The sequence below is a fragment of the Coregonus clupeaformis genome, chromosome 27 (genome assembly GCF_020615455.1).
Source record: "Coregonus clupeaformis isolate EN_2021a chromosome 27, ASM2061545v1, whole genome shotgun sequence".
NCBI classification, from domain to species: Eukaryota; Metazoa; Chordata; class Actinopteri; order Salmoniformes; family Salmonidae; genus Coregonus; species Coregonus clupeaformis.
Window position 1 is genome coordinate 26,085,033 of NC_059218.1, and position 22,100 is coordinate 26,107,132.

The 22,100-nt window shown below is 47.8% G+C and overlaps 1 protein-coding gene across 3 annotated transcripts in view; it reads left to right on the forward strand.

The window, feature by feature from the left end:
- Positions 1-21,813, forward strand: part of LOC121541683 (zinc finger protein 618-like) — a 46,871-nt gene extending 25,058 nt beyond the window's left edge. For 2 of the 3 annotated variants that reach the window (XM_041850915.2, XM_041850916.2), the window contains 9 exons: positions 1,604-1,693; positions 2,287-2,370; positions 6,043-6,132; positions 6,299-6,388; positions 8,892-8,969; positions 9,441-9,485; positions 10,187-10,264; positions 11,387-11,557; positions 19,024-21,813. In XM_041850915.2, the coding sequence (XP_041706849.2) occupies positions 1,604-1,693; positions 2,287-2,370; positions 6,043-6,132; positions 6,299-6,388; positions 8,892-8,969; positions 9,441-9,485; positions 10,187-10,264; positions 11,387-11,557; positions 19,024-20,624 (2,327 nt within the window). In that variant the 3' untranslated portion in view covers positions 20,625-21,813. The remainder of the gene's footprint in view (positions 1-1,603; positions 1,694-2,286; positions 2,371-6,042; positions 6,133-6,298; positions 6,389-8,891; positions 8,970-9,440; positions 9,486-10,186; positions 10,265-11,386; positions 11,558-19,023) is intronic. The other variant, XM_041850917.2, reaches the window with a different exon arrangement.
- Positions 21,814-22,100: the final 287 nt, after the last annotated feature.

Consider the following 22,100-nt stretch of genomic DNA (forward strand, 5'->3'; position numbering starts at 1 on the left):
AGTGCTCCTAATCTCAGTTTGTTACCTGTATAAAAGACACCTGTCCACAGAAGCAATCAATCAATCAGATTCCAAACTCTCCACCATGGCCAAGACCAAAGAGCTCTCCAAGGATGTCAGGGACAAGATTGTAGACCTACACAAGGCTGGAATGGGCTACAAGACCATCGCCAAGCAGCTTGGTGAGAAGGTGACAACAGTTGGTGCGATTATTCGCAAATGGAAGAAACACAAAATAACTGTCAATCTCCCTCGGCCTGGGGCTCCATGCAAACTCTCACCTCGTGGAGTTGCAATTATCATGAGAACGGTGAGGAATCAGGCCAGAACTACACAGGATCTAGTCACCAAGAAAACAATTGGTAACACACTATGCCGTGAAGGACTGAAATCTTGCAGCGCCCGCAAGGTCCCCCTGCTCAAGAAAGCACATGTACAGGCCCGTCTGAAGTTTGCCAATGAACATATGGATGATTCAGAGGAGAACTGGGTGAAAGTGTTGTGGTCAGATGAGACCAAAATGGAGCTCTTTGGCATCAACTCAACTCGCCGTGTTTGGAGGAGGAGGAATGCTGCCTATGACCCCAAGAACACCATCCCCACCGTCAAACATGGAGGTGGAAACATTATGCTTTGGGGGTGTTTTTCTGCTAAGGGGACAGGACAACTTCACCGCATCAAAGGGACGCTGGACGGGGCCATGTACCGTCAAACCTTGGGTGAGAACCTCCTTCCCTCAGCCAGGGCATTGAAAATGGGTCGTGGATGGGTATTCCAGCATGACAATGACCCAAAACACATGGCCAAGGCAACAAAGGAGTGGCTCAAGAAGAAGCACATTAAGGTCCTGGAGTGGCCTAGTCAGTCTCCAGACCTTAATCCCATAGATAATCTGTGGAGGGAGCTGAAGGTTCGAGTTGCCAAACGTCAGGCTCAAAACCTTAATGACTTGGAGAAGATCTGCAAAGAGGAGTGGGACAAAATCCCTCCTGAGATGTGTGCAAACCTGGTGGTCAACTACAAGAAACGTCTGACCTCTGTGATTGCCAACTAGGGTTTTGCCACAAAGTACTAAGTCATGTTTTGCAGAGGGGTCAAATACTTATTTCCCTCATTAAAATGCAAATCAATTTCTAAAATTTTTGACATGCGTTGTTCTGGATTTTTTGTTGTTGTTATTCTGTCTCTCACTGTTCAAATAAACCTACCATTAAAATGAAAGACTGATCATGTCTTTGTCAGTGGGCAAACGTACAAAATCAGCAGGGGATCAAATACATTTTTCCCTCACTGTAGCTACAAACCCTATGTTTTGACCTGCACCATTCTCCCCACAACACCACCTTGATAATTCTCCCAGTAAGACAATAGGTCACATCTCAAAAAACAATCTTCTTCTTGTACAACATGGAATATGCCAACACTGCACAAAAGCAAAGTCGATGGACCAATAACACATCAAACCATCCACTGGTTTTTATACCTTATTGAGTGAACTGAAACAAATGACTGCTGTAAGCTAGGCAGTGACCAGTGGGATGTGACGTCATTGCATTCCCGTGTGTGCCACAGACCAGTGTGGTCTCTGTTTGTCCGAATGCAGATAGTTTCCGCTACTCCTGTGACATCTGCGGGAAGAAATACAAGTACTACAGTTGCTTCCAGGAGCACCGTGACCTGCATGCTGTTGACGGTAACTGACTAACTACCCTCTCTTCTCCTTTTACTCTCCATTATTGTGTTCCTACTAGGCCTTTTCTATTCTTTGTCTGTTTTTAATTGTATTTTTATTTTATCATTCAGCAGACGCTCTTATCCAGAGCGACTTACAGGAGCAATTAGGGTTAAGTGCCTTGCTCAAGGGCACATTGACAGATTTTTCACCTAGTTGGCTCAGGGATTAGAACCAGCGACCTTTCGGTTACTGGCACAACGCTCTTAACCACTAAGCTACCTGCCGCCGAATTCAAATGGGAACTTGTTCTGTCTCAGCAGCAATGTTGCCTTGACTTGCAGTTCCATCGAAGTTTGTGGGTTTGTTTAGAATAAATTCTTGGGAAGTTGAGGATGCAATGTCCTGGTAAAAGGAAGATCTCAAAGTGCTTAGAACAGTAAACTAGGCAGTCACATGGCAGATATTTGTAAGAGTAGTGTCCTTGTAGCCCTTAAGGCAGAGCTATTTGATTGAAACTTCACTTCCACGGCTACTGCTGCTCTAAAGAAAGTACCCTGTGTGAATTAACTTGACCCCTTCCTCCATATTCCTCGGTCTTCCCCTCTCCCCAGACCCATACGAGCAGGTGGTTCTAGGACCTGTGGAAGACCTCAAGGAGGAGGAGCCAGTGGAACCCTTTCAAAAAATAGGACCAAGTAAGGCTGCACTGCATGCTGGTCTGCTGTTGCTTGGAAGATTAGGGTTTTGCTATTGGGCACACCATACTGTGCGAGATATAAACTGAACACCTTCCTAATATTGAGTTGCACCCCCTTTTGCCCTCAGAACAGCCTCAATTCATCAGGGTCATGGACTACAAGGTGTCAAGTGTTCCACAGGGATGCTGGCCCATGTTGACTCTAAGTCCTTTGGGTGGTGGACCATTCTTGATACACACGGGAAACTGTTGAGTGTGAAAAACCAAGTAGCGTTGCAGTTCTTGACGCACTCAAACCAGTGCGCCTGGCACCTACTACCATACCCCGTTCAAAGGCACTTAAGTATTTTGTCTTGCCCTTTCACCCTCTGAATGGCACACAGACACAATCCATGTCTCAATTGTCTTGAGGCTTAAAACAAAACATAAAGTCAAAAATACAACAGAAAAAATATATATACAGTGTGTGCGAATGTAGTAAGTTATGGAGGTAAGGCAATAAATAGGCCATAGTGCAAAATAGTTACAATTTCGTATTAACACTGGAATGATAGATGTGCAAAAGATGATGTGCAAATAGAGATACTGGGGTGCAAATTAGCAAAATAAATAACAATATGGGGATGAGGTAGTTGGGTGGGCTAATTTCAGAAAGGCTGTGTACAGGTGCAGTGATCGGTAAGCTGCTCTGACAACTGACACTTAAAGTTAGTGAGGGAGATAAGTCTCCAGCTTCAGAGATTTTTGCAGTTCGTTCCAGTCATTGGCAGCAGAGAACTGGAAGGAATGGCGGCCAAAGGAGGTGTTGGCTTTGGGGATGACCAGTGAGCTATACCTGCTGGAGCGCAGACTACGGGTGGGTGTTGCTATGGTGACCAGTGAGCTAAGATAAGACTGGGATTTGCCTAGCAGTGATTTATAGATGACCTGGAGCCAGTGGGTTTGGCGACAAATATGTAGTGAGGGCCAGCCAACAAGAGCGTACAGGTCACAATGGTGGGTAGTATATGGGGCTTTGGTGACAAAACGGATGGCACTGTGATAGACTACATCCAATTTACTGAGTAGAGTGTTGGAGGCTATTTTGTAAATGACATCGCCAAAGTCAAGGATCGGTAGGATAGTCAGTTTTACAAAGGCATGTTTGGCAGCATGAGTGAAGGAGGCTTTGTTGCGAAATAGGAAGCCAATTCTAGATCTAACTTTTGATTGGAGATGCTTAATGTGAGTCTGGAACGAGAGTTTACAGTCTAATCAGACACCTACAGTGGGGAGAACAAGTATTTGATACACTGCCGATTTTGCAGGTTTTCCTACTTACAAAGCATGTAGAGGTCTGTAATTTTTATGATAGGTACACTTCAACTGTGAGAGACGGAATCTAAAACAAAAATCCAGAAAATCACATTGTATGATTTATAAGTAATTACTTTGCATTTTATTGCATGACATAAATATTTGATCACCTACCTACCAATAAGAATTCCAGGTCTCACATACCTGTTAGTTTTTCTTCAAGTAGCCCTCCTGTTCTCCACTCATTACCTTTATTAACTGCACCTGTTTGAACTCGTTACCTGTATAAAAGACACCTGTCCACACACTCAATCAAACAGACTCCAACATCTCCACAATGGCCAAGACCAGAGAGCTGTGTAAGGACATCAGGGATAAAATTGTAGACCTGCACAAGGCTGGGATGGGTTACAGGACAATAGGCAAGCAGCTTGGTGAGAAGGCAACAACTGTTGGCGCAATTATTAGAAAATGGAAGAAGTTCAAGATGACGGTCAATCACCCTCGGTCTGGGGCTCCATGCAAGATCTCACCTCGTGGGGTATCAATGATCATGAGAAAGGTGAGGGATCAGCCCAGAACTACACGGCAGGACCTGGTCAATGACCTGAAGAGAGCTGGGACCACAGTCTCAAAGAAAACCATTAGTAACACACTACGCCGTCATGGATTAAAATCCTGCAGTGCACGCAAGGTCCCCCTGCTCAAGCCAGCGCATGTCCAGGCCTGTCTGAAGTTTGCCAATGACCATCTGGATGAACCAGAGAAGGAATGGGAGAAGGTCATGTGGTCTGATGAGACAAAAATAGAGCTTTTTGGTCTAAACTCCACTCGCCGTGTTTGGAGGAAGAAGAAGGATGAGTACAACCCCAAGAACACCATCCCAACCGTGAAGCATGGAGGTGGAAACATAATTATTTGGGGATGCTTTTCTGCAAAGGGGACAGGACGACTGCACCGTATTGAGGGGAGGATGGATGGGGCCATGTATCGCGAGATCTTGGCCAACAACCTCCTTCCCTCAGTAAGAGCATTGAAGATGGGTCATGGCTGGGTCTTCCAGCATGACAACGACCCGAAACACACAGCCAGGGCAAAATCATATAAAAAATCATACAAAGTGATTTTCTGGATTTTTGTTTTAGATTCCGTCTCTCACAGTTGAAGTTGTACCTATGATAAAAATTACAGACCTCTACATGCTTTGTAAGTAGGAAAACCTGCAAAATCGGCAGTGTATCAAATAAGTATCTCCCCACTGTAGGTATTTATAGTTGTCCACATACTCTAGGTCAGACCCGCCGAGAGTAGTGATTCTAGTCGGGTGGGTGGGTGCAAGCAGCGTTCGGTTGAAGAGCATGCATTTAGTTTTACTAGTGTTTAAGAGCAGTTGCAGGCTACGGAAGGAGTGTTGTATGGCGTTGAAGCTCGTTTGGAGGTTTGTTAACACATTGTCCAATGAAGGGCCAGATGTATACAAAATGGTGTCGTCCGCATAGAGGTGGATCCGAGCGTCACCAGCAGCAAGAGCGACATCATTGATATACACAGAGAATAGAGTCGGCCCGAGAATTGAACCCTGTGTCACCCCCATAGAGATGGCCAGAGGTCCAGACAACAGGCCCTCCGATTTAACACACAGAGTTCAATCTGAGAAGTAGTTGGTGAACCAGGCGAGGCAGTCATTAGAGAAACCAAGGCTATTTAGTCTGCCAATAAGAATGCGATGGTTGACAGAGTCGAAAGCCTTGGCAAGGTCAATGAAGACGGCTGCGCAGTACTGTCTTTTATCGATCGCGTTTATAATATCGTTTAGGACCTTGAGCGTGGCTGAGGTGCACCCATGACCAGCTCGGAAACCGGATTGCATAACGGAGAAGGTACTGTGGGATTCGAAATGGTTGGTGATCTGTTTGTTAACTTGGCTTTCCAATACTTTCGAAAGGCAGGGCAGGATGGATATAGGTCTATAACAGTTTGGATCTAGAGTGTCACCCCCTTTGAAGAGGGGGTGACACTCAGTGGATACTCATCAAAGGGATTGATTATGTATCTGAAATCCATCCTCTTGCAGTGTGTTATTAAGGCAATTTTATTAGTTTTAGCATTTAGCGCTTTACCTCATGCATGCAATGTATTTGGGTCTGGGGATAGGTATTAGTACATTATATCCCATTATGAGCGTAATACAATATGATTAGATTTGGGGAATAATTCAGTCTCACAATTTCCCCACAACTGAAAATTAAGGAAACCATTTCAGTGAACCACCAAGGATGCTACTCATGTTATTCTTATATCATTGCAGGAAGTCATTTTTATCGCATGCAAGTAATGTGATATTTTGGGTAACCTCTGTCATTTTCTCCCACAGAAACTGGGAGCTATGTGTGTGAGTTCTGTGGGAAGCAGTACAAGTACTTCAACCCATACCAGGAGCATGTGGCTCTTCACCAACCAACGAGTAAGTCATCTCACAGGTCTACGGAAGGGACTAGTCATCTGTTGTAGTCTAACCTATCTCTAACCTCCCAAACTCACCTGTGTTAGATCATCAGTTCAGTTAAAGTAGGTAGATAAGTTACCACTGTTATTTATATGATTGTACTGACAGAACTCTCTACCCACAGATTGGTCCTTCGATAATATGAAGTCGCCTCGGTCACGTGGAAGTGTGGGTGGAAACATGGACGTCAGCAAATACACTAAATTAGAAACCGGTATGGACAACTGAGCTGGGATCTGTGCTTAATCTACTCGCACACCAACTCATTCACAATCGCTGTGTGTGAATGTATATAGAGTGACAACCAAAAAAGGTGTTCTAAACCCTTAAAGATGTCAACTTTTAGAGCTTGAAATGGACCTGAGAGTTTATCATACAGTGGGCAGGTTCAATCAAACCCTAGCTGTCGTTATGTACAGTGGCTTGCGAAAGTATTCACCCCCTTGGCATTTTTCCTATTTTGTTGCCTTACAACCTGGAATTAAAATGGATGTTCTGGGGGGTTGTATCATTTGATTTACACAACATGCCTACCACTTTGAAGATGCAAAATATATTTTTTGTGAAACAAACAAGAAATAAGACAAAAACAGAACTTGAGCGTGCATAACTATTCACCCCCCCCCAAAGACAATACTTTGTAGAGCCACCTTTTGCAGCAATTACAGCTGCAAGTCTCTTGGGGTATGTCTCTATAAGCTTGGCTCATCTAGCCACTGGGATTTTTGCCCATTCTTAAAGGCAAAACCGCTCCAGCTCGTTGGATGGGGTTCTGCTGGTGTACAGCAATCTTTAAGTCATAGCACAGATTCTCAATTGGATTGAGGTCTGGGCTTTGACTAGGCCATTCCAATACATTTAAATGTTCCCCTTAAACCAATCAAGTGTTGCTTTTTAGCAGTATGCTTAGGGCCATTGTCCTGCTGGAAGGTGAACCTCCTTCCCGGTCTCAAATCTCTGGAAGACAGAAACAGGTTTCCCACAATAATTTCCCTGTATTTAGCGCCATCCATCATTCCTTCAATTCTGACCAGTTTCCCAGTCCCTGCCAATGAAAAACATCCCCACAGCATGACGCTGCCACCACCATGCGTTACTGTGGGGATGGTGTTCTCGGGGTGATGAGAGGTGTTGGGTTTGCGCCAGACATAGCGTTTTCGTTGATGGCCAAAAAGCTCAATTTTAGTCTCATCTGACCAGTGTACCTTCTTCCATATGTTTGGGGAGTCTCCCACATGCCTTTTTGGCGAACACCAAACGTGTTTGCTTATTTATTTCTTTAAGCAATTGCTTTTTTCTGGCCACTCTTCTGTGATGCCCAGCTCTGTGGAGTGTACGGCTTAAAGTGGTCCTATGGACATATACTCCAATCTCCGCTGTGGAGTTTTGCAGCTCCTTCAGGGTTATCTTTGGTCTCTTTGTTGCCTCTGATGAATGCCCTCCTTGCCTGGTCTGTGAGTTTTGGTGGGCGGCCCTCTCTTGGCAGGTTTGTTGTGGTGCAATGTTCTTTAAACATTTTTTAATAATGGATTTAATGGTGCTCCGTGGGATGTTCAAAGTTTCAGATCTTTTTTTATAACCCAACCCTGATCTGTACTTCTCCACAGCTTTGTCCCTGACCTGTTTGGAGAGCTCCTTGGTCTTCATGGTGCCGCTTGCTTGGTGGTGCCCCTTGCTTAGTGGTGTTGCAGACTCTGGGGCCTTTCAGAACCGGTGTATATATACTGAGATCATGTGACACTTAGATTGCACGCAGGTGGACTTTATTTAACTAATTATGTGACTTCTGAAGGTAATTGGTTGCACCAGATCTTATTTAGGGGCTTCATAGCAAAGGGGGTGAATACATATGCACGCACCACTTTTCCGTTATTTAAGTAATTTTTTTTCATTTCATTTCACCAATTTGGACTATTTTGTGTATGTCCATTACATGTAATGCAACAAAATAGGAAAAACGCCAAGGGGGATGAATACTTTTGCAAGGCACAGTAACATTTGATATCACTGTAAAGCAAGGCTACAATCTCCTGCCGCAGATCGTTTTCTCTCAACTTTCTCTGCTGTGATCTGAAGCCCCTCGCTCATCTTATCTGTCATATCTCTCACCTGATCAGTTCCTCCACTGAGCATTCTGTATATGCAGAGCTATTTAAAGCATGACACACTCCTCTAGTACAGAATAATGGGTCAAAAGAGATGGTGGACAGGAGTAGTAGGACCCATATTCAAATGCTATGGGTGAATATACCTTTTTTATTGAATCCGGTGACGAAAAAGCAATGAATCATCCCAAGGTGACATTCAATATGTAGTACCCAATTCACTGGATTAGAATTGTATGGGCTTTGGAAAGCATCTATTGTGTCAACATCCACCATTATTGTATGATAAATTATGTTTCCACCTGTTTTTCACCCATGTCTTGTCAGAGGTCTACACTCAAAAATAACTATTTTTTTGTATATCTGGACTGTTTTTACACATCAAGTAAGAAACCTTTTTGGAGCGTGCAATGGTTTTTCTTTGGGTCTTGTCAGTTAAAACATTTGTATTTATTCATACTTTTATTTAGTGTTTTACTTTTCTATTATTTCTCTATTTTCTTTCTCTCTGCATTGTTGGGAAGGGCCCGTAAGTAAGCATTTCACTGTTAGTCTACACCGGTTGTTTACGAAGCATGTGACTAAAACAATTTGATTTGTTATATTCCACAGACCGTCCCTTCAGTCGGAAAATAGAGAGCAAAACCCAGTCCAGCCTGGTGGACACCAACAGTTCCCAGAACTCAAGCGGTGAGCACTGTGGCGCTTCTCATTAGCTGTATACTTGTGCATTTTATGAATGTCTGCACCATGCAGTGTATTTTCAGTTGGGCAACTCAATCATTAGCTGTGAATGTCAATAAATAGGGAGACAATGTGTTCTTAGACCTGGGTAGAACATGGAGATAGATGGAGAGTGAATCAGGCAGGAGTGTGAGTGTTGGTGGCTTAGTAGTGTCCAAGCATATAACCACATTCAAATCAAGGCCATTGTCTTATTCTCTACCCCTCTTCCTGAACTATACACTCGTTTGCTCCCCCTTGTGGATTCAAAAATAATGGATTGGTCTAGGAAATATAGTTGCCAATGCCTATATCAATCGAAGGCTTTTAAATCCACAAGGAGAGCAAGTGCACACTCTGAAAGGGTAGGGAATTGTATCTGAAAACCGATGCAGTGTGTCTGAGTCTGTGACGTCACTCACTCCCTCTCTCACTCAGGTACTCCAAGCCCCCTGGTGACCGGTTCGTTCCCTGCATCACAGAGTGAGTCCACTTCTCTCTCTACCTGCCTGCCTGCAAACGCAAACAAATGGGGCCATTTCACCCTCTCCATTTTGTTTATTTTGACCATAATGAGAAGCAGCTGCTGCCAGTGATATTTTCCTACTCACTTGTCATTTCGCCTTGTTCATTTGGGCTTGTTACACTTGCACCTCCATTTAGGCAGTGTTTGTGACACTGTAGTACTTGATGTGAAGGGTTGAAATTAGGCAGGTTAATCCATGGCGAATGGAAGAGACTAGTTGTGGCATTACTGTTTTTAAGTGTTGTCATGGCATGAGATGAGGGACTATTTACTGACCCATACTTTACCCAAGCTGGGCATAATGATTATGTGCCCTTCAACAATAAGCTGTTACAGTTGACAAGCCAGATGGGAAAATGTCATGAAAAACCTATGCAACCAAATAAATTAGCCACAAAGTGCTTCACAACAATCGGGGCCTAATGCCGCTAAAACCCCAAAGACAAGGCGACACTCTTAAATGTCATACATGGATAATAGAAGAAAATGTTTCATTAAGTAGGTTTAACATGTCCCTGTGTTTTTATATGCAGTAAAATTAAACTTGCCGGCAGTGGCCTAGATCTTGCTACACTCAGGGAATAGACTGGACAGGTCCACAGTGGATGTGCTCTTTCTTACGCTACGGGAACCCTTATTCTGGGCCTTGTGTTTCTAGAACCCTACACATGTGGCGCCTGTGGCATCCCGTTCCAGTTCTACAACAACCTGCTGGAGCACATGCAATCCCATGCTGGTGAGTTACCTGTACCTAGAGGGAGATATACCTGACTGGCTCTACTCATGGAGTGTAGTCGTCAAATGGCTGGGAGGCGAGATTTCAGCTGATCAAGTTGGTCTCAGTCCAAGTTTAAGTTGAATTCTAAGCTTGTTAATGGCTTGATACCCTTAGGTTAGGAGAGATGGAGAGGCAATGTTTTCATTCAACATGTTTTCACATTTATTATTTTATATATAACATTTATTATGCACTTTATTTGTGTTATGACCATTGTCACCCATGTAGTTTTGTGTACCTACTCTTTTGGTTGATTATTGGTTGTTTACTAACCCCATCTAACTGTTAGCCTCTAGCTAACCCTCAGCTTTTGGCTTTTAGCAAACCCTCTGGAAGTATAAGCTTCTTTGCTAACCTTTTGCTGTACTGAACAAAAATATAAACGCAACATACAACAATTTCTATGATTTACTGATTTACAGTTCATATAAGGAAATCTGTCGATTTTAAATAAATAAATTAGGCCCTAATCTATGGATTTCACATGACTGGGCAGGGGTACAGCCATGGGTGGGACTTGGAGGGCATAGGCCCACCCACTTGGCAGCCAGGCCCACCCACTGGGAAGCCAGGCCCAGCCAGTCCGAATGAGTTTTCCCCACAAAAGGGATTTATTACAGACAGAAATACTCCTCAGAACCACCCCCTCAGACAATCCTGCATGTGAAGAAGCCAGATGTGGAGGTCCTGGGCTGGCATGGTTACACGGCGTCTGCGGTTGTGAGGACGGTTGGACGTACTGCCAAATTCTATGAAATTATGTTGGAGGTAGCTTATGGTAGAAAAATTAACATTAAATTCTCTGGCAACAGCTCTGTTTGACATTCCTGCAGTCAGCATGCCAATTGCACGCTCTCTTGAAACTTGACATCTGTGGCATTGTGTTGTGTGACAAAACTGCTCATTTTAAAGTGGCCTTTTATTGTCATCAGCACATGGTGCAGCTGTGTAATTATCATGCTGTTTAATCTTGATATGCCACACCTGTCAGGTGGATGGATTATCTTGGCAAAGCTAGTAGCTGTTAGATAACCCTAGCTTAACAGTTAACCAACCCTCTATCTCTCTGTTTCCCCCCAGCGGATAATGAAAAGCATACCAAAGGGGAATCTCCAAAGACATCACCGGGCCCAGCCTCACAGGACCAGCTATGGAGGTCCCCCCAGCCCCAGCATCAGGCCCAAGCTCAAATAGTTCAAGTCCAGATACAGGCTCAATCCCAGCCTGCACAGAGAAACCACTCCATCAACCGTGAGTAGGCTACGACTCATTCAATATCACTGTCATAGTCATGCTGCCTATGAATAAACGATTAGTTACCGGAGTGTAACTCCAGTTCTATGAGTGGAGCGGAGCCCCATAGGGGAGCTCTGCTCCTATTGGTTTACCCACTGCCCTAAGGCAGCATCAGCCTGAGACAAAATTATGCACACACCTGCAGCCAATAGGAGTACAGGTGTGCCTATAAGAGGGGATGCCTCCCCTCAATCAGCCTCCCGATATATTTATCTTCAGCGAGACTAGAGAGGGTCGGCAGGGCCTTAAGTCCTATGGGGCTCCGCTCCACTCATAGAACTGGAGTTACACTCCGGTAACTAATCGTTCTATATCGTGGAGCTCCGCCCCATAGGGGAGCTCTGCTCCTATTGGTTTAAGGCGGAGCGTAGCGCTCCAAAATGTACTCCCTGCCGAGCCCAACACTTCCCATCAAAATGAAAAGGTCAGGCCTAGCAATGGCTGCAACCAATTCCCGCAGTACTGTAACCACTGTCACCCTACAAGTGCACAATATACTGCGTCATCGGTTAAAAACCCGCCCCACCTAGTCCAATAGCAACACCAATGACTAGTGGGCAGATCACCAGAATACAGGCCATACTAATCTGTACTAGCAGATAGATGGTACCTCAATATCCTGTTACAATACTACCGACCACTAATGGAATGAGACAAAGTGTCATTCTACATTGTGTACACGGTAGGCCGCCTCACTCAATCAATGGAACCCCAGAGATTATTGGGCAGATCCCAGAACATGATTCATACTAATCTGAACAAGCAGATGGATGACGTCACATTCCGTCAAATTGTCATGACCGGTCTAATAGTATCGTAACCCAGGTTACTACTATTATCCCTCATCACTCCGCCTCACTCCAGTGAATCACTGGTGGGCAGATCAATACATGCCCTCTACTGTACTGAACCTGTCAGTCAGGAGTCATGCCACAAATATGTCCTTCTATCAGAAGCGGACCTGATAGAGACCCTGTCTCCACAGTCCTGTATTCCTCTCCTCCTAGCTCAAAGTCTCCCTTCAGCCACGCTGAGTACAGACTGAGCCAAAGAGTTAGAAGACATATCCAAGAGAGAGAAACTGATAAATGGAGACGGTGTTGACCATGACGCCGCTCTACATATATCCTCTACCCCTGTTCCTCTGAAAAGGGCAGTAGAAGCTGCTACTCCTCGAGTGGAGTGAGCTCTGATACCCTGAGGCAATTGTCGCCCCGCTGCCTCATAAGCTGTCTCAATGCCCTCACAGAGCCAATAAGACAGACGCTGTTTCGAAAGTGGTCTACCTAGTGCAGCAGCACCATGACACACAAACAGCTGAGGCGATGACCTAATCGCTGCTGTGCGCTCAAAGTAACACGCCAAGGCGCGTACTGGGCACAGGCGATGGAGCCTTTCCTCACTCCTCTCTCTATGAGGAGGAGGAGAAAAAGCCCACAGCTCCACGGTCTGTGATCTATATGAACTCCTAATAACCTTCGGCACAAATGCCGGGTTAGGACGTAACACCGCTCTGCTCAGATCGCCATTAATGGCCAGGCAGTCGGGTCTCGTCGAAAGAGCACACAAATCAATAACACGCTTAGCCGTAGTCAAAGCGAGCAACAGCACTGTCTTCTTGAGGGGTATTTGATTCAATGGCTCAAATGGCGACTTACATAGCGCTTCGAGTACCAAAGCCAAATCCCACTGAGGAAGCGTGGCTCTAGGTGTTGGCCTAAGCCGCCGCGTTCCTAATAGGAAACGTTTCACTAGAGGGTGGCTAAAGACATTGTCTCTGCCAAACCCCTCGTGACAAGCTGAAATCGCCGCTGCAAACACCTTAATGGTGGCGGGCGATCGCTGCTTGTCAAACATAAGCTGTAGGAAAGAGAGAATACTCTCAACCTGACAGCTCATGGGGTCTACACCTTGTGTGACACACCATTGTGAAAACACGTTCAATCTACTGGCATACATCTTAGAAGTGGAACTGGCACGATCCTGATCCTGATCACCGCATCAGATAACCCACAGCGCTCTAGCCTGTCCCTCTCAGCAGCCAGGCCTTCAGTGGTTGGCCAATTATGGGCAACTGCACTATCGTGCCCCCCGCCTGAGACAACGCGTCCCCTCGATGTGGATTTGGCCAAGGTGGCGCAATCAACATCTGACTCATCTCCGCAAACCAAGGAGCCCCTGGGCGATCGGGGGCTACCAGTATCACTGACAGCCCTCCTGACCTCACCCTGGCTAACAGTGGGAGAATGCAGGACAGCGGAGGGAATGCATACAGAAGAACTCTCGGCCACGGGTGGTGCGCAAAGGCGTCTCTTCCTAGTGGCGGTTCTTCCTGTTCCCTTAGAGAGAACCATAGGGGACATTGCGCGTTCACACGTGACGCGAATAGATCCACCTCGGCTCTCCCGAACTGTTCCCAAATTTGGAGAACAATGTCCGGATGCAGACACCACTCGTCGTCTCGAGGACCCCCTCTTGACATGAGGTCTGCTCCTACGTTCAAGTAGCCCGGAATGTGTGCTGCTCTCAATGAGCGAAGGTGCTCGTGAGCCCACAGCCACAATTCCTCTGCCGCCCGATGGAGAGCAGGAGACCTGACTCCTCCCTGGCGATTTATGTGGGCTACTGTGGATTGGTTGTCTGACCAGACCAGCACATCGCGACCCCGAAGGGTAGACGCGAAGTGGGTCAAAACCAGTCGAACCATTTCCAACTCCAAGAGGTTGATGTGGCGACTCGAAGGAGGCCACACACCTCCTATCGCTTGGGTCTGACATGTCCCTCCCCATCCCGATAGGCAAAGTGTCCTCTTACATCCCAACACTGGGATGTAAGAGGACACTTTGCCTATCGGGACTCCGTGCGTGAGCGCGCGGGTTTCTCCAATAGTTCAGATCTGCACTGAGCGTGAGGGGAACCACCACCAACCGATGACGTTGACGCAATGGGTCTAATCTTAGTTGGGCGAACAATCGCTGCATCCTGCGCATGTGCAGGAGTCCCAGCGGAACCACAGAGTGGGCTGACGACATGAGACCCAAGAGTGACATGATCGACAGCGCCGTCACCGTGTGATTCGGACGACACTTCCTCAGGGCTAGCAACAACGCTACCCTTCGGGGGTCCGAAATTTGAGCCCTCATCGTTACAGTGTCTAGCTGTATCCCCAGGTACACAATCTGATGACTGGGCCAGGGCGCGCTCTTTTTCCAATTCACAGCGAACCCCAGACGTGTGAGATGAATCACTGTCTGTGTTGTGTGAGTGATCGCCAGCTCTGCTGATGGGGCGAGAACCAGTAGGTCGTCTAGGTAGGCTAGTAGCCATATTCCCTGATGACTCAACGGTTCCAATGCCGCCTCCACACACTTGGAAAACGTGTGAGGTGCCAGGGCGTACCCGAATGGCATCCTTGTGTATTCGTACGCCACCCCTTGAAAGGCGAATCGCAGAAACTTCCTGTGTCGCGGCTGTACCGGCACATGAAAGTACGCGTCCTTTAGGTCTATGCTCGTACAAAAGTCTCCTTTCTGGACACATTCCAGCAGACGTTTTGTCGTTAGCATTCGAAAGGGCCGTTTGGTTACGCTCGTTGAGAATGCGTAAATCCAATATTGGCCTCATTCCCCCGTCTTTTTTGGCACTAGGAAGTAGGGCAAATATAGCCCCTTGTTCCTTTGCTCCTGGGGAACCACTGTGACCGCCTCCTTCGCCAAAAAGTTCCGTAATCTCTGAAACCAGAGCGGCCACTTTTTCGGCGTTTTCATCACCGTCTCCACCACTCCCCTGAATGGGGGTGGGGTCCGATGGAATTGGAGAGCATAACCCTTCTGCAGCGTCTGTTCTAGCCAGCGTGAGAGGGTGCAGCTTCGCTGCCACTGCCAGCAATACAGAGAAAGCGGCCGAGCGCGAAGCTGTGGTACATTCAGTAGGAAGGACCTGTATTCCTCTATGGCCCTTGCCGCCGCTGTTCCCCAACACTGAGGTGGTGGAACAGCCCAAGGTGGGCCTCCCATGAAAGGGAGAGGAAGCATTAGTGCGTTCTGAACCAGAAGGAGGGGCAGAGACGTCAGTTAAACCCGTAACCGTCGTATTCCTGCCCTCCGTGAACGCAGCGCGGGTCTGAATTGCACTGACCGAGGCCACAGCCTGCGACAGGGCACCATCCCCAGCAAGCGATTGCGTCATCGTAGGTGATAGAGTCGCTATTAGAGTCCCTCACTACAATACTCCTAGGAGTCTGTAATATGAGGGCTCTATGAGGTAACACAAGGCGGCGCCTTGATACCTTCTTAACCTTCACCTTCTGTGTGTGTTCAACTCTGCACCTCTGGTGGGTTGAGTCACGCTCAGTGTGGTGAGTATTAGCGCGTTCTGTGACAGGTGGGGGCGCCGATACGTTGGTTATTCCTGTAACCTTAGTTATCCGGCCCTCCGTGAACGCAGCATGGGTCTGAATCGCACTAACCGAGACCTTAGTCTGCGATAGTGCGCCATCCCCAAATAGCGGCTGCGTCATCATGTCTCCTGACTGAGACTGCAGCCTGCTATGAGAGGCACTCACTACAGTACTCCTTGGAGTCTGTAATGTGAGGTCTCTTTGAGATAAACCAAGACGGCGTCTTGGTATCTTTCCTCCTTTCACCTCCTGTGTGCGTTCAGCTCTGCACCTCTGGTGGGCTGAACTACACTCATTGTGGTGAACATTGGCGCGTTCAGAAAGCAGTGAGGGCGCCGATACACTGGGCACCTTCGTGACCGTGGTAATCGGGCCCTCCGTGAACGCATCATGGGTCTGAATCGCACTTATGGAGACCTTAGTCTGTGATAGTGCGCCAACCCCAAATAGCGACTGCGTCATCATGTCAGAGTCTGACAGAGACTGCCGTCTGCTATGTGAAGCACTTCTTATACCTGAAGTGTTATGTGAACCTACTCTGAATGCCTGTTCAGCAGCGCACCCTTGGTGGGCTGAACGGCGCTTAGAGTGGTAGGGGAGAGAGGGTGAGATTTGAACGCTCTCGGACGTATTATGGAAAAGGGGTTCTTTTTTGACAAAGTCAGGTGGAGCCAACTCTTTATTCAACACATCAACAAAAGCATTTACATCATCACCCATCCCTTCACCGAGGTGGCCATGGACCTCCCCGAGCAGACGGCCGATGCCTGTGTTAGGTGTAGGATGGCGCCAGAAATTCTAGACGCCTCCTCCACCTCCTCTGGCTCCAGCGCTGTCTTACCCGTGGTTAAATGGGACAGAGCGGCTGCCAAGAGGGCAATGTTGTTAGCTGCTGCTACAGCTTGGGCTCCCAAATTGAAGGACTTCTCTAACAGCTGTGCTGTGAGACGGTCCTTCTGAGATGGCAATGTGGCCTTCCTGGAAGAGGGCCAGGGACTCGAACCCAGTACGAGATACGCCGCCATGGCGCTCTCTAACCTGGGGATTCCCTTAGCTTGGCCCTGGAACCTTCCCTCCACTCTAGTGAATGAGAGGTACGTTTTAGCCGGCGAACGCGCCGCTAAAGGTGCCTCCCATGAGCCCTCAACGTATTTTGCCAATGAAGGCATGGCAGGAGCTAGTGGCTCTGCCGCTCTTCTTGGCCTGGAATAAGGGCCGCCCTCCATTAAGTCAACCTCCGGTGCGGAGGGAATAGGGGGCAGCGGTATTTCCAGCCGTCTAGCAGCTCTCTCAATGAGACCCGGAAAGTCCGTTATCAGAGACGCTGCGGTGAAGGACAGGGCTTCTGATTTCTCAGGGCCCGTGTCGTCATCACCATAGGAACTACAAGCCCTCTCGCTAACCAAAGGAAAGGGGGGCTTGAATGTATGAGGGACGGGGTCTGACTGTTCCATAGGAATGTCAGCCTCCTCCTCATAGTCCCCATCATCCCCTGAGTCTGCGCCGTCAGATGACGCCTCTGAAGCAGAGGCTAGTATCGACAACATGTCCTCTAGGGGGATATCCTCCCTAAAAAACGCCCAACGCTGCTTCCTCTCCTTTGTAGAAAGGAGGGCGCAGTTAGGGGAACTGCAGACGCCCTCTTTGGCATGCTGGGACCCTAGACACATGAAACATAAGTCGTGGGAGTCGCCGGCCGCCATGGAGGAGCATCTGCATTGAGCTCTGAAAAGAGCTTTTGGGGGTGGAAAATCTCCTGGTGTGCTCATTTTAGGACGACGTCGAAGACTGGAAATTCGACGGCGTTCTCGTCCTGAGTCTTCTCTTCTTCTCTTCGTCTCTTCTTGGCTTCTTCAGTCTAGTCCAGTCTCTGAAGATAAAGGGAGGCTGATTGAGGGGAGGCATCCCCTCTTATAGGGACACCTGTACTCCTATTGGCTGTAGGTGTGTGCATAGTTTTGTCTCAGGCTGATGCTGCCTTAGGGCAGTGGGTAAACCAATAGGAGCAGAGCTCCCCTATGGGGCGGAGCTCCACGATATAGAACAGGGTTTCCACCCACTCTTGAAAATGTTCTTTGATGACGTAATTTCACTTCTTATGTTATAAAATAAATTTTACCAAGACAAATATGATTCTTCATGTTCTGAATTGTTCAGTGGGTTCTTTCTCTAACATATAAACATTATATCCAAAAAGCCTCATTTCGTAACCTAATAGATCCGATAATAAGCACCAAGCTCTGTTGACAGAGCGGTGCCAGTTTCTTGCAGCAACTGTCTAGGATTTTACATGTTGTGGTGGTCGTCTGCAAAGTTGTTTCTGCGGGTCGCAAAAAGCAAAATTAGCATTACACAATCCGAACTAAATGTAAAAGGCTTTGCAAATAAAAAGCTTGCAGTACGCTCAGTGCTCTGTTGACATTTCAGAGATACGCTTTTTTCTGTGAGAAATCTTCTAAAAAGAACAGGAATTTAATATGAATAGGAAAAGGGTTTATTAAAATATGAAAATACATGTCGTCTCAAAATCAATATCCATCTTACCTCTATATTGTTTTATGTCCTCCGGATCCCAGAAGAAAGATGACGTGTTCAATGGTGAGCCTGTCAGGTAGCCTTAACTCTCTCACAGCATCCAGCCTAGCTGACGCAATGCCATTTTCCTGATTTGATTACCACTTTTTTTTCTCTGGCCTCCATTGATTTAGTCACCTTCATTTTGGCCATCCTACATGGGTAAAATCTCCAATAACTTTTGAACGGATTATGATGGAGATATAATTTTTATTACATTATTATTTTACCCACTGGTCAAAATATGCATTTTTGATTGGACACCCTAATAAACACACTTAGGCCACACTGCCTATGAATACACATTTTATCTCTCCCGCTTAAACTCTTTCTCCTATCTCTACCTCCCTTTCCCATAGTTTTCCTCAGTTTTCTCTTTCTCCCATCTCCTCTCCCTCTCTCCTCCTCACTCTCACTGTATCTCTCCCATTCCTCTCTCTATCCACAGAGAACAGTGGTGGGTTACCGGAGAAGGAAAGGCAACAGGTGGCTGAGCGTCTCTTGAGGGTGATGTGTACAGACCTGGGCGTGCTCAACATGCTCAACAGCAAGGACTTCCTAAAGCTGGCCCAGACTCTGGTGGACACGGGCGCCCGCCACGGTGCCTACTCCACCCGCGACGCCCTGGGCAACATGAGCTCTCTGGCCCTACTCCAGCTTCCCCGCATGTACAACCAGGTCAAGGTCAAGGTGACTTGCGCCCTAGGCTCCAACTCCTCACTGGGCATTGCCGTCACCTGCCATTCCCAGACAGTGGGACCTGATGCCTGCCTAGTGCTGACAGCCTACCAGGTGGAGGGGTCCAGGCTCAAGCGCTACGTTCTAGGCGTCAAGGAGGCAGACCTGAGGGAGGGGCCCGAGCAGGTGCACCAGTGGACACAGAACGTGCTGTCTGAGTTCGTCATGTCGGACATTCGCACAGTGTACGTGACTGAGCCGCGGGTAGGGGTGGGGGGCTTGCCGCTGGGTGGAGGTGGGCGGAGGAGGGTGTGCCTGCGGTGCGCCGGGTGCTCGTTGGGTGCTGTGGTCCAAGCGGTGCTGGGGAAACACAGCTTGCAGGCAAGGGGGCTCCACGAGCTGTCTGAGCTGCTGGCCGCCTGCCGCGACATCGCCTCCACCAGCCTCTTGTCTACCAGCGGCGCCACGGACGAGGGCACGTCTAACCCCTCCACTCCCCCTGGGCTCAGCCCCACTCCTCCCTGCTGGGACCGCACAGCTGAGGCCCTGCTTCAGGTGCACTCCCACTTTGAGCAGATCTGCGAGGCGTATGGGAGGAGCAAGGCCACGGCTTCCACACTGCATGGCCTCAACAAGCACCTTCTGGGGACGCTGACCTGCCTGCTGGCCCCTCTGCGCCTGGCCGCCTTGGAACTCAGCAGCCAGAGGAGGCCCACCCTGCAGCAGGTGCTACCTGTCTACCTGCGCCTGGAGAAACTGTTCACCTCCAAGGCTGGGGAGGTGGGGACCTCCAGCAAGCTCTGCCATTACTTCCTGGAAGCTCTCAAGGAGAACTTCAAGGTGGAGAAAGCCCACCAGGTAGCCATGGTCCTGGACCCCCAGCTGAAGCTGCGTCCCGTCCCAGCCTACCAGCAAGAGGAGATCATCGCCCACGCCTGCGAGATGGCCACAGACGCCCGCGACGGCGGGGGGTCCGGAGGTGAGGACATGGATGGACCCTCAACACTCAAACGGCTCCGCGTGGATGTCCCCAGGGGCGGGGTGGACGCCAGAGGGGTAGTAGCCGTGTCGTCGTGTGAGGCGTCGTCAGATGAAAGCCAGACCCAGGTGAGACAGGAGGTGTTCCAGTATCTGGCTGAACCGCTCCTCCAGGGTACCAACCCAGACCTCTTCCACTACTGGAGCACCACGGTGGGCGACCGCTACCCCAGACTGGCACACCTGGCACTGTGGCTGCTGGCCGTGCCCGCTGTGGGCGTCCGCAGCGAGTGTGTGAGCATTTGCGAACAGAGCCTGGCCATTAAGAGGAGGCAGCAGGTCACCACCGAGGAGATGAACAAACTCATCTTCCTGCGCTCCAACATGGCCTGAATGTTAAGGTCCAACCACTGAGGCTGACCTAACCACGACCACAGCTCGACTGTTCTCGACTGCTCCACCAATGACTACACAGACTATCTACAGAGGGATGGGGGAACCCAGAGAGTCTGATCTCATGGACGTACTGTTGTGAAAGTAGCGTTGCCCTAAAAGCACATCAAAAGCCTAGGTTAGTGAATGAGAACATGCGTCAAACATCCAGACTGGTTGGATACTGTTCAAGAAGGGCGAGGAGGTAGGGCGATCTTCTCAAGATGGGGATCAAACCATGGTTAGTGCCAAATGCAACAAAGAAAAAATGAATTATCAGGGGTTGAATGGCTTTTAAAATTCATAGGATAAACGACAAGAATGGTAAGGGGTGTTGCATCTGGTGCTAGCTAGAAACCGCTGTTATTCTTTGGCCATTAAAGATCTCTCTTTCACTAAATCACTTCTGACCCTATGAGTCAGTCAACTTCATGCCTTTACAATGTTATCAAATTGCCATCTTTTTACAATTTCTTCAATGGCTTGTAGTTGTCTGGCTTTAGTAGCTTTTTGAAGGACTAAAGGGAGTAGATTGGCCTTCGGTGGTTGTGTATGGCCTAGCCTCAGATCCGTCCTGGACAATGGTGCCATTAGACTGCACTCTGTTACCGAGTGACTATACTGAATGACTTGAGGGTTGGGGTGGGTGTGATTGGGAACTTGTCGGCCTGATTGCCCCTGGCCTATTAGTGGTGTCTTTCTTTTTCTATGTGTATATTTTCTGACCCACCTCCACCCCCCCACATTTTGGTGACTAAACTATATATATTTTAGTAATAATAAATTCAATATTAAGAGGAAAACAAAACAAAAATTAAAGTGGGCCTCTGACCCCGCCCAGCCAACAGGTGTCCATCCAACCCCCCACACCCGGAAACCATGTTTCCCACCCCTTCCCACCCCCCTAGCAACTAGGTTTGCTCGTCAGTCACCCCCCAGCACCCCCCACTCCCCCTCCAGGTTACCAGAGATGTCGAAAGCATTCCACAGGGATGCTGGCCTATGTTGACTCCAATGCTTCCCACAGTTGTATCAAGTTGGCTGGATCTCCTTTGGATGGCGGACCATTCTTGAGACACACCGGAAACTGTTGAGCGTGAAAACCCAACAGCGTTGCAGTTCTAGACACACTCAAACCGGTGCGCCTGGCACCTACTACCATACCCCGTTCAAAGGCACTTAAATATTTTGTCTTGCCCATTCACCCTCTGAATGGCACACATAGACAATCCATCCAATTTATTATTATTTATTTTTTGTATGTGTTGGGCTTTATGAGTTGTTAATTTGTATGTGTTAGGCTTTAGCTAAGATTATTCTTTAGAGTCAAGTATATTTGTCCTGGCCTCATTTGTACCTTGACTAGCACCATTCATTCTCGCTGTTGATAATTCTAATGTTATAACTTCTAATAGTAACTGTATCCACTGGCGACAT